This window comes from Bufo bufo, chromosome 7, assembly GCF_905171765.1.
Source record: "Bufo bufo chromosome 7, aBufBuf1.1, whole genome shotgun sequence".
NCBI lineage: Eukaryota > Metazoa > Chordata > Amphibia > Anura > Bufonidae > Bufo > Bufo bufo.
Window position 1 is genome coordinate 39,304,951 of NC_053395.1, and position 11,643 is coordinate 39,316,593.

The following is an 11,643-nucleotide window of genomic DNA, read 5'->3' on the forward strand; positions in this document are numbered from 1 at the left end:
CATTTTTGATTTTTTACATTTAGCCCTGTAGCTCAAGAAATACCTTTTCAAGTAAAGCTAAATATGTATATATTTCTTTCAGGTGGCAAAAGTAGAATATGTAAGGAAAAAACCTAAATTAAAAGAAGTTCTGGTGAAATTAGAGGAGCACCTGGAATGCACTTGTACAGCAAATTCTAATTCAGATTATCGAGAAGAAGAAACTGGTAAGCCCCCTTACATTTTTCTATCGACTTTTTAAATATTCAACCGGTCTATCCTAAATACCCTGTAACTTCTATTACAGAGTATTGCACTAATGATGCCCTTTCTTTTCCTTTTGGTCATGGATTTAATTTTTATTTTTTTAATAAGCAAGCGGCCTTACCATTGACCTTCAGGTCTTACTACTAGTAAAGGTCACTACTGGGGTAAATTGATACTACCCCTTATTTGGCAGGCAGCAACTCTTCCCAGTCTACAGGTTGCATGTGTGCATTTTCAATGAGGAGAGGGTAAAGCCAACAGGCACATACTATCCGGCATGTTGAAATCCAACATTCCCGATCATTCCTTTCACCGACATCTACACCATGTAAGTTAGGTAGTTGGTTGATCCTGCTGGACATATCGATTTTTGGAGCACCTGTAGTGGTTGAGTAATGGCAGAGCACTCCAGTACTGCACTACATTGGCAGTTTGCTGATGGATGCCTTGGTTCCTCAGTAGATTTTGGGGTGTTTTCTCTATAGAAGTAGTGATATTGCTGTAGATCTTGGCTGTGTTCTTTCCATCATATCTTCAGACCTTCACACCAGTTGGTTCTCAATACCATAATTTACCCGACTGTTCCAGGCTAGTATAGTTTATGATGTATGGGTAAGAAAAAAAAAATTTCTAAGGTAAAACTCTTAGAGACAATTTAACATGATAATCCCCATGACTTGAATTTGAATAGCATTATATATTTTCATTTTTACAAATATATGTATGACTTCAACAAAAAAAAAATGCTAGCTTTTGCAGAGAATCCTTGGTATTTAATCTTTTGCTTTTAGACGAATACTTTTTTGTTTTTTTTATAGTTTGCTATGTACATTCAGATAATGTTTTATTTGTTATATTCTGGAACACAATAGTCCATGTTGAACGGTACCTGTTTTCTACAGCGTCAAGGTCATTCCTTTAAGCAGTGCTGATTGCTATCACCTTTTAGCACACAGCTGTGGAAAAATTTGCTCAGTCATGTTAATATTTGTATTCTTTGACCAGCTGTGACTTCAACACATCCTATATTTTTTTTTTTTCTTTGAAGCAAAAATCTTCAGACACCTTACTTCTGAAAAAAATAAAAAAGCTGTCCCCACCACTTTTTTTTTTTTTTTTCCAATTCTCAACAAACCCTTTTGGCGTCGCCAGATTTAATATATAGCCCATAGTGTTTTTTATACATATATATGTTAACACACATGCTTTATGAGATGTGTTATCTAAACTAAATGCGTTAAGCAAACACCTTCAATTGCTTTTCAATGGCTTTTGTTTCAAGATAACGCGATGAGTTAAGAAATTTGAGTTAACCCTACTACATCGTGTGTGTGTGTGTGTGTGTGTGTGTGTGTGTGTGTGTACATAAATACACACCTGTGACCCCTGCTGATCAACAGTTAGAAAAGGTTGGTGCTCTGTGAGCCTCGTCAAGGGCCATGTGACGTCATTTTCATCAGTCACATGGCCTAGTTGCAGCTCAGCCCCATTCAAGTCAATGGGGCTGAGCTGCAATACCAACCACAGTTGCTATACAATATACGGCGCTGTGCTTGGAATGCTGTCGGGAGCTGGCTGCACTCGCCAGAGCTCCGGTGAGGGCAGCAGTTCCCTGAAGCGACTGATCTGCAAGGGTGCTGGGATTCGGACCTGAGGATAGGTAATCTTTATGAATTCCTGGATAACCTTTTTTAAGCCACGGCCCCGTTTCCGCTAAACGATGCCCTTTTTTTGCACATTTTTCATTAGTAAATCTGCCCAACATTCATAGATCACAGTGACTTGTACTTTCAATTATATTGGTATATTAAGATTTTTTTATATTTTTTTTGGCCCATTTTTGTGGTGAAACAAAATGTTACTTCATCTGTCAAAGCCAGGCAGTCCAAAATCGTGACCGAAAGCTGCCATAATCCTCAGTAAAATTAGACCAAACTGATTGTTAGATTATAAAAAAAAAAAAATCAATATAAAAATGTAAGAGAAAAAATTATGTAAAGCACACGCTGTTAAAGAGAAGTACAAGAATTAACATAAAATAAAAATGTGACTCGGCAATGTTGGTAGTGCACGCAGTAGCTAACAGGTTTCTCTTTCAGGAATGCACTTTAACATGCATCTGTTTGTCTCTTTACTGAACAAAATTAGTTTCCTTAGGCCTTTTCACCATCCCTGCCCTTGTGTTAACAGGAAGGCCTAAGGAAACAGGTAAAAAACGGAAGCGAAAAAAACTAAAGCCTACCTAATACTCAGCTGGAAATTATTTTCCTCGGCAGGTAGGAACCCTAAGCTGAAAGTAACAGCACCGGCAGTGAACAAAATTTCTCATCCTTTTAATCATGTCAACACAATCACTTGTTCCAATCTTGACACTATTACCTTAAGGCTGCAAAGAGATTATATATGATTGGCTTTGATAATTCTGCCTCCTGGAATTTTTTTTATTTCTTCAAGCTACACATCCCAGTAAACATCTTGCATTCCTTGGCTGCCTTCCTTTTTCTCACATCTTTTTGAATAATATTTTTTTTATCTGTTTCTTATGCTTTAGCTTTACTGATTTTGGATTCTTCTGCAACATGTGCCATTGATGATTTTTACAGAATTATCTAAATATGCTCTTTCTTGCAGAAGATACATGTCCCACATAAAGAAAAATAAATAAATAATGTTTCGATATTCCGCTTGATCAGTCCACAAAATATAAATTATGAAACTCACCTTTACCGTTATTTTCAGTTTTGGATGTTTTTGAAAGGCCAATATGAGATCAGATAAGTCCTCTTTTTGGATACCATCATACATCTAAAATGGCCAAGGCCATTAGTCCATCTTTAAAAGAGGAAAGACTCTCTTTGGGTAAAAAAAAAAAGAAAAGAAAAAAAAAAAGTACTCAACTTTCCCTCCACTAAAGTTGATGTCTTTCTTTGGAAATATATGTGAGAGGGTCCATTGATAAAATACTGTCTGGACTCTGGGTGTAACAGGTTTTGTCCACAGAAAGGGCTTTTTACTTTTGAATTAATTTTGAATGTTTAAAACCCTTTTTAAAAAAACTTTATTTTTTTGTATCAGGGTGTGGGATAATACCGTGACCAGCTCCATTAAGCTACATCTTCCCTTCAGCTGAGGGAAAGTGAAGAGGTATGTGACTGGAGAGGATCAATTTCCCCACAGCTCTGTTTTTTATTGTACCTGCTCCCTACTCCTTATGAGCCTGGTAGCCCTTTTCTAAAATTCTAATGGACTATTTTTGTTCACTGCCTATTTTCTAAGAGTGGAATAGATAGCCACACAATGATCACATCCAATGACTTAGGTACTATTTTCCGATTTTAATGTGGTCTTGGGTGTAAAGTGACATTTTTGGATGTGGTTCTGTTTTTAAAACTTTTTCAATTTTCATTTTACATAGTAACATTAGTTAGAAGGTAGTGTTTTTAAAATTTAGGTCCACCTACCGTTATTTAGTCGTGCTGTATCAGTTTCTTTTGGGAATGGTTCATTTAAATGGACTTTGTTTAGAGGAGTTGATAATTTGGCATTTTTTGAAACATTTCAGATGTGAAGAAATTTTAAAAGTATATCCTAGTATACTTTTGCTCTTGGCAATGCAGGAGAGAGGGAATTTCCCTGTATGAATGGTATTTAATATGTTTTCTTTTACTTTGTTCTATGAATAAAGGCATTTTGGTTGTGCGTTGTATAGGAACCAGTTAGCTTTTCATTTATTGTTTCCCTGAGACTTAGCGGAACTGTTTTTGAATGGATTTTGTTTTACAAATGAATAAATATTTGCTTAAGCTTAAAGATGTCGGGAGGTATAGCTCCCCCCCCCCCCTTGAACTTGATGGTAATGAAGCCTGAAATAATTACAAAGCCTGAATCCAATATGGATTTGCATTAAGTCTTGTGATGAGCATTGTGAGAATTTGGCCTTGAACTCTAGAAAGATTTGTAAAGAAAAGCAGACAATCATGCCAGTTCAGGGGAAGTCCTGGAATTTTTTTTGTAATTTCTGAATTTGGTCAACAGGACTTTGATAGTACCCATAACCCCATTGTGCCACCATGGTAATTCGTCCCGAAGCAAATTTCGTTGTGAAATTCGGCTAAGCAGCCGAATCGAAGTTTTGAGAACTTCGCTCCTCTTTAGTAATTGGAGTAAATGTGCATCCCCCAATTACTTGACCAAACTCTTTCATTTTTTATTTTATGTTAAATATTTTTGCAAAAAGTTATTTTTGTATTTCAAATTTTGTAAAGTGCTCACAACTTTTTAATTTTAAGTTTGTAAATTTTAGTAAAAATTCAATGAACAACCAATGTAAAGGTGAAAGTACGTGTATATTTTGTGGACAAACTGTTAAAATGTTTTCAATTTCTAAAACTGCTTTGTTTTTTGTGTTTCTTGCTTCTGGCTAATATTTTTTTTTTAATATTATATCATTATTTTTTTTTACAGATGTAAGGTGAAATAAGCTAGAAACTTTCATCTGGGACTTGGATGTACACACTTTGTTACATTCCTGAATCTTCTACGTATGGTGCTTTTATAGACTTTTTTTTTTTTTTTTTTTTTTTTTTCTTTTTTTCTTTTTGTTCTCGTGTGGAAAGACAGGATTAAAACAAAAACATAAGGAAAAAAAGGTTCAAAGGACATTCTGTGAGAACAAAGGAACAATGTACATTTGTTTTAATGTGACATCAAAGCAAGTATTGTAGCACTCTTACAGAGAAGAGAGACTCTTCCCCTGTCTGAAAACTGCGACAACAAAACAAGATGGCGGGATGGATGAAAGGAAGATAGGTTTAAAAATTTAAAATACGGTGAACATGGCAAGTGAATGAGGACTTCATATCAAAGCAGTGGTGCTTTATGTCAAGTGATGTGCCTGCTAATATTGATGAAGATGGATGGTCATTGACAGACCACTGGCACAAGAAAAAGCCAGGAATGTATCAAATGAACAAGTGTCTACGCAGAAGTTTTCAATACATAAATCCTTGCTCCATGATGTTAAAGTCTTCACATAAAAAAGAAAAAAAAACCTGGGAAGCCTTAAGAGGACTTTTTTTTTTTTTTTACTCTATAGAGTAATTATTATTATACCATGGGGTAATTTAATTATGGCAGCACAGTCCTACCACTAGGAACTCACCTGCTCTAATATTGGTCAGTTAATGATTCTAATATCTATTTGTGTCATTTTGCAGCAGTTGATCTTCAAAGTGTTGAATTTTGTGCGTTTGCGTATTTGCTCTTGCTTGCCAGAAATAAAAACACAAAAAAGAAAAAAAAAACAACAACAAAATGTTCACTCATTTTGCCAACCTAATAGGATCTGGAAAAACAATGTTAGTGTCAGTTATTTACCCCATATCCCGCCTCTGGTTAAGAAGCGGAAGCTGCCTTTTTGTGGACCGAACTAGTACAACCCATCAATTCACAATGAACTTGGGACCAGATAAAGAATCTTTGTGCCCAATGTTTCTGAAAAACCACTTTTATGTTCTGTATGAAGAGTATGAATTCTGATGATGGTTCGATCCACAAAATGGCTACCTCCAATTAATGTAACATCAAATTCATAGCAATCTGGAATTTTTTTTCTTGGGAGACTATTGAGGATTTTATTGATATTTATATTTAATTTGTTTTTGCTTGCTTTTTTTTTTTTTTTTATATCTTGCCGGTAGACAGATAATCTTAAGGTAGCCATAAACATTAGATGAATGTCAGCCGAACCCACCAAGACCAGACAACCATCTAATGTATATGGGGTCTTCTAGACTTTCCCCTGACTGCAGATATTGGGATAAAGAAGTTTTAGGCAGTTGGACTTCAACATGCCTGATTTATTTTGTTCGAGGGAGATAAGCTGCCACTAGAGATGTCTACCAGTGGCTCATTCCCAACTCCACATTAAGAATAAGGACAAACTGAACGAGCAGTATCTGAACTGTATTGGTAGCCTTTTTCCCCCTTTATTCGGCCATTTTTAACTAACTTAGTTTTCGGAATTGGAGGCAGTTATAAATCTACTACAAAGGCAAAGAAGTCGGCCTATAAAAAAAATTTGGTTAAAGTGTCAAGGGGTTTTCCAGAAGTACAATATTGATTTATCTATTCTCAGGATATTTCATCAGTAGGGGTCCAACTCCCAGCACCCCTGCCGATTAGCTGTTAAGCCGTGGCGCTCTGCTGTGGCTTCTTCCTAGGCCACTGATGTCACATTCATTGGTCACATGGCCTATGCGCAGCTCACACCCACGCTAAAATGGTGTAGAAAAGCGATCAGAGCAGAAACCTGAATGAAAATATCCTGTATAATTGTTGAGGAGGTGGTTAACCATGGTAGGCCCACAAACCCAATTGGATCTGTTGCAGGATCAAACACACTTATAACAGCAAACTAAATTTTAAGTGTATCCATCTATTTAATTTACCCCTACTTTTGACATGACATGTTGGTACATTGTAGGTGTAGTTACAAACACTGCATAGGTACAGTGATATATGCCTGTTCCAATTAATTTGATCTTATGGCAATTTTAATATATAAAATAACTGAAAAGAACCCACCTCCCCGCTATGACTTCATAGTAGCGCCCACCCCGGTATTCAAGCTAATAAACGGCATTCAATTATAAAAGGGAAAAAAACAAATCTCTCCAGTCCATGCCTCATTGAATTTCCTTTTCATTGTGTCTGCATAATTTAAATTAAAAATAAAATATTTGTATGTTAATAAATCATGGGATATCTGTGCAAACGTTAGATTTGTGCCAGTTGCCTATTAATGCTAATATTTTATTTTCTATATTTCTATTTTATTTTTTATTTTTTTTGCTATTTTATTTTTCACACACACAACACTTTCACATTTGTCCGTGTGTGAAAAGGACATTTTATTCTTGTAACTGCATTGTACAGTGTCACAGTAGCAAGAGAAATATTTGCTACGTGTATTTGAACAAATCCTAAATTCTTTATTTTTGGTAAAAAAAAAAAAAAATCTATGTATGCTTATGTGTATTCAGAAATGTGTTCTTTTTTTTGTAAAGTTGAAGTTTGTATTTTTATCTAAAATTAACATTTTTATATGAGTACGAAAAGCCTACTATGTTTTCTTGAACCAAAAAAAAAAAATAATGCATTGTGTGGTCATATTTTTGTAGCACCATATCATACAAATAATTAGCTATATCTGTTGCATAGAAGTGTTCTAGCACTTGGTTTACGATATCCTATATTCTACTGCTGCTGTTAAAGTAAATGTATATCTAGTGAGAGTCCATTCCCCAATATGTCAATCTGTTGAGTGGCTGAAAAAGAAATTCTCACGGAGGCTGCCGAGTCTTTGCCCATTTGGTCATACATTCTGCTTTATTCTTTGAACCTTCATGTACTGTATTATTGAAAAATGTTTGGAAATCTACCCAAAATCCTCATTTATAATTTTCATAAATTCATAATTATTTTTTTTTTTTGTCATTTTTATTTTTTATATTGCTCCCCATTTTGACTAGGCAGTTGGTTCTCATTTGCATCCTTATAAAACCAGTTAAAACTTTTTTTCATATTTTGATTTATTATTAAATAAGTTTAAAAAGTTATGCCGCTACAATACACACATTAAACTGTGGCCCATTGAATCCCTGCAGTACTTGTACACATATCATTGCATTCGACAATTAGAAAGATGTAGGGCTGTTTGGCTGCAGGCAAAAAATCCCATTGTAAGTATTTCACAAGTTAGCAAAACCTTTCCAATAAAGTATTAAATGTGTTTAGTGTTGGCTGCCTGCCATGTTCTGTTTTATGAAATGGGAATGTCCCTCTAATAAATCTGTTTAGAAGAATCGATCTTCTTTTTGTAGGCTTCCTCTTGAAGATGGTTTCTCTAACCTAGAGCCTTTAGTGGACCTCTACCTTGTTTGTTTTCCCCCAGAATCAGAACTTATGTCCCATCCACAAAATGAAGTGGTGGTTGAGTATGCGTTCTTCCACTCCACTCAAATGGGGGACCCACCAGTGGGAACCTCAGCGGTCAGACACCTATTTCATATCCTGTGGAGCCCTGTACTTGGCTATCTCCCTCAGTCCCACAGACTTTAAATGGAGTAGCAGCACGCATGCTCAACCACCGCTCCACACAGGTCACCCATTCTCAAGGTCAGTGGGTGTTCCATTGATAGGACTCTCTGTGATCAGATGTTTATCCCCTACCTATGGATAGTGGATATGTTTCGATTCTAGGAAAAGCCCTAAATATACTAGACTGTACTCTACAGTTAGGGCTCATGCACACCATCCTGTTACTCCTCCCTACAACCTCAGTCGTGCATCATGACATGCTCCATTGTATGCTTCCTTATGAAGCGGTGCTTCTCGGGTAGACTATTTCCATAATGTGGCACTATATGAAGTGCCTATGGCTACAGAACCGCAGAAACTCTGTGCCTCTGTATAAGCATGAGGCCTTATTCAGTCTTTTTTGTTTTGTGCATTTTTTTGGTAGTTCCATGAAATTTCTAGTTTTTAGACTGTCGTCATGAGTTACGATGAACAATCATTATAATTTGGAAGGGAACTTTTCCTACTAAGGCACAATCTTGTATATGTGGGTACATTATTGGCATTTGACTAGTAATTCCCAACATTTTCACCATGGCGGACCCCTGAAAAATTGTTTTCTTACTAAGGAACCCCCTTCCTGGCAGCTCTTGCTGTTGCCAATTTCCAGGAAGCCCTGCTAGGCAAAGACTGCTTTAATTATCAACAAAAACGTGTTCTATCGGAGCAAGGGTGGGAAAACTACTGCGGCCTGAATTCAAAATGGTTGCCACCTCCATGAACCATAGCACCGATCAGCGCTACAGATTTCAGTTAACCATTAAATACCATTATAATAGATTGCTTCTGGGGAAACTTCATTATGAAATTGGAAGGAAAATACATTCTTTGGAATACATTCCCGTTAATTTGTGATGGTTTAGATTTTACTGGGCAAAATTAGTCACTTTTTTTTTTTATATTTTTTTTGTCCAGTCCGCACCTTTTTTACTCATTGATCCACGAAGATGCATTCAGCGCCAAAACTGGAAATTCATGTATTAAATTGTGTGTTTTGCTCCTTTGCAAATAAGTGTACAATTCATAATGTAATGCACATGAATGTCTGTGTCTGCGTAAAACAGAAAAAAAAAAACGAAACCCTGTATAAAAGTGTAATTTATATATTTATGTTTTGGTGGGATGCCAATAATAATGCTTATTTTGTTTTATTGCCTAAAGTATCTAATGAAACAAAGGCTTTGTATATCCATTAAAATGATGTAGATGGAATGTATGGTTGTAGCATTTTGGACACCTCTTATGCGATATTCCTATTTCTGCATAATGTGCGTACAAGTGCGTTCTATGACATTGCACAGGTTTTAAACAGCGAAAATAAAATATCCTATAAGTGAATTTTTTTTTACTGGCTCCTATATGTTCGGTTACATGAATTCATATGTCATGGTTACTTATTAAAATCTATAATAAATATAAATATAAATATATATATATATATATATATATATATATATATATATATATATAATATGGGTTCTGGTGCCTGAGGTGGCTCCATGACCCCCTGCCACATACAGATGTAGCGGAGTTAACAGTCAGCCATAATGTGTTAACTAGATGTGATAACCAAGTGTGGCTGTTAACTCTACACCTGTAAGATACCAGTATTATGGTAGGTGGAGGATGTTATAAATTTCTGCCTAGTAGAGGCCTAAATAAGTTGCCTACTTTTGGACTGACCCTCTCCCCCCACGTCACTGGACCTGTGAAGGGAAGCATACTTACCTGTTCCCCGCCACTGGGTTCTGGCACCTTTTGGTCCCATGCTGCCACTGATGTGCTATGATGTGTTAACATCTGGTTGTACGGGGGTCAAGTGTGCTGCTGCAGTGGCGATGCCTTCCTCATGCATCATATGACCCGTTGATGTGATTCATCACACATGATCCCCATCAAACCAGAAGAGCTGGAACTCAGTGGCAGGGAGCAGGTAATTATGCTTCTTTCTGCAGGTCCAGCGACATGGGGTCTCAGGCCGAAAGGTACACGAATGAGGACAACCCCTTTTTTAATAGCATTGTATGATGTAGGGCTCTTTCAAACATGCCAGTTTTCTGTCCGGGTGCAATGTAGTGCTGTTTTTCACGCATCATCTTTGCGTTCAAGAAAAATTGCAGGATGTTCTATATTCTTCGTTTTTCAAGCAGCTTTGGTTAGGTAGAAGTCAATGGGGCTTGCGTGAAAAACTAAAGACCTCTGGATACAATGCATTTTTAACTGATTGTTTCTAGGAGATGTAGATTGGTATTCTAAAGTTTTTCTTCACGCACATGAAAAACACGTGCAATCCGGACAGAAAAAACGCACACCCTGAATCCAATCGCAGAAAAAACTGGTTGAACTTGCTTGCAAAAACATCAGTTTTTCCCTGAACAAATCTTGACTCAATCCGTATTGTTCTTGTGAAAGAGGCCTTAGAGAAGGCCCCTTCCATAAGGTATCTAAAATGTGATTTCTATTACGTAGAGCCATATTTGCAACTGTGTAACGCTTCATGTCCCCTGTGGTAGTGCCGCAGGGGAACTGAACATTTGCTAGATTCCCTAACAAACTAGAGCGCCTCCTTGGGCACACCCTGTGATCATAGTATTGTTGGGTGTTTTCTAACAAGTAGACTTGTACAGAGTGATCAACCCCTTTTTAAGTGATTGTAACCTACAAGTGAAGAGTGCGGTATTTTGTGGATCCAACTCGTATGTTACTTATAAATTTACTACGAACCAGTTATCCATTTCACTGTTAACATGATTAAGACTAGTGCTAGTTTCATGCACAGATCCTGTACAGTGTATAGAGATCCAAACAATGGTCCTATATGGACTATGTGTGCTGTAGTATGGTGGTTCCTTGAGGTACCATTTTCTCCTTTTTAGAAGCATTGCTGCTCCCTAAAATGGCATTTGATGGAGCATGTCATATATTTTTTCTAAATACATGTGATAACCATGAGCACCATCTAATGGAACTGTAATAGTGCAGTGTGCATGAGCTTTCAAGTGAATAATTCCCCCTAGTTGGGGCATGAGATTCCTCCAAATTAGGTTGGTTCAATGGTACTTAGAGCAACCCAACCACTTTTGTGTTCACACCGATTTTCTCACATTACTGACTTGATGGATCACCATTGCTTTCATAGCTCTGTGACCCGTTTTCTGAGTGTCTGTCCCAGTTGAGACGATGCATTTGGGCCAAGTCCAGAATATCCTATGCAACTCTACCCATGTGAACTATTCTACTTACGCCTTTTTTATTTTC

The 11,643-nt window shown here is 36.8% G+C and overlaps 1 protein-coding gene across 4 annotated transcripts in view; it reads left to right on the forward strand.

Moving 5' to 3' along the window:
• The window catches only part of PDGFA (platelet derived growth factor subunit A), a 39,358-nt gene extending 30,108 nt beyond the window's left edge, over window positions 1–9,250 (forward strand). Inside the window, exons 5-7 of one of the 4 annotated variants that reach the window (XM_040440795.1) lie at window positions 83–206; window positions 2,437–2,522; window positions 4,711–9,250. In XM_040440795.1, coding sequence (XP_040296729.1) covers window positions 83–206; window positions 2,437–2,492 — 180 coding nt within the window. In that variant the 3' untranslated portion in view covers window positions 2,493–2,522; window positions 4,711–9,250. Of the gene's footprint in view, window positions 1–82; window positions 207–2,436; window positions 2,523–3,321; window positions 3,391–4,710 lie in introns of those variants that run through there. The other 3 variants (XM_040440797.1, XM_040440796.1, XM_040440798.1) reach the window with 3 other exon arrangements.
• Window positions 9,251–11,643: the final 2,393 nt, after the last annotated feature.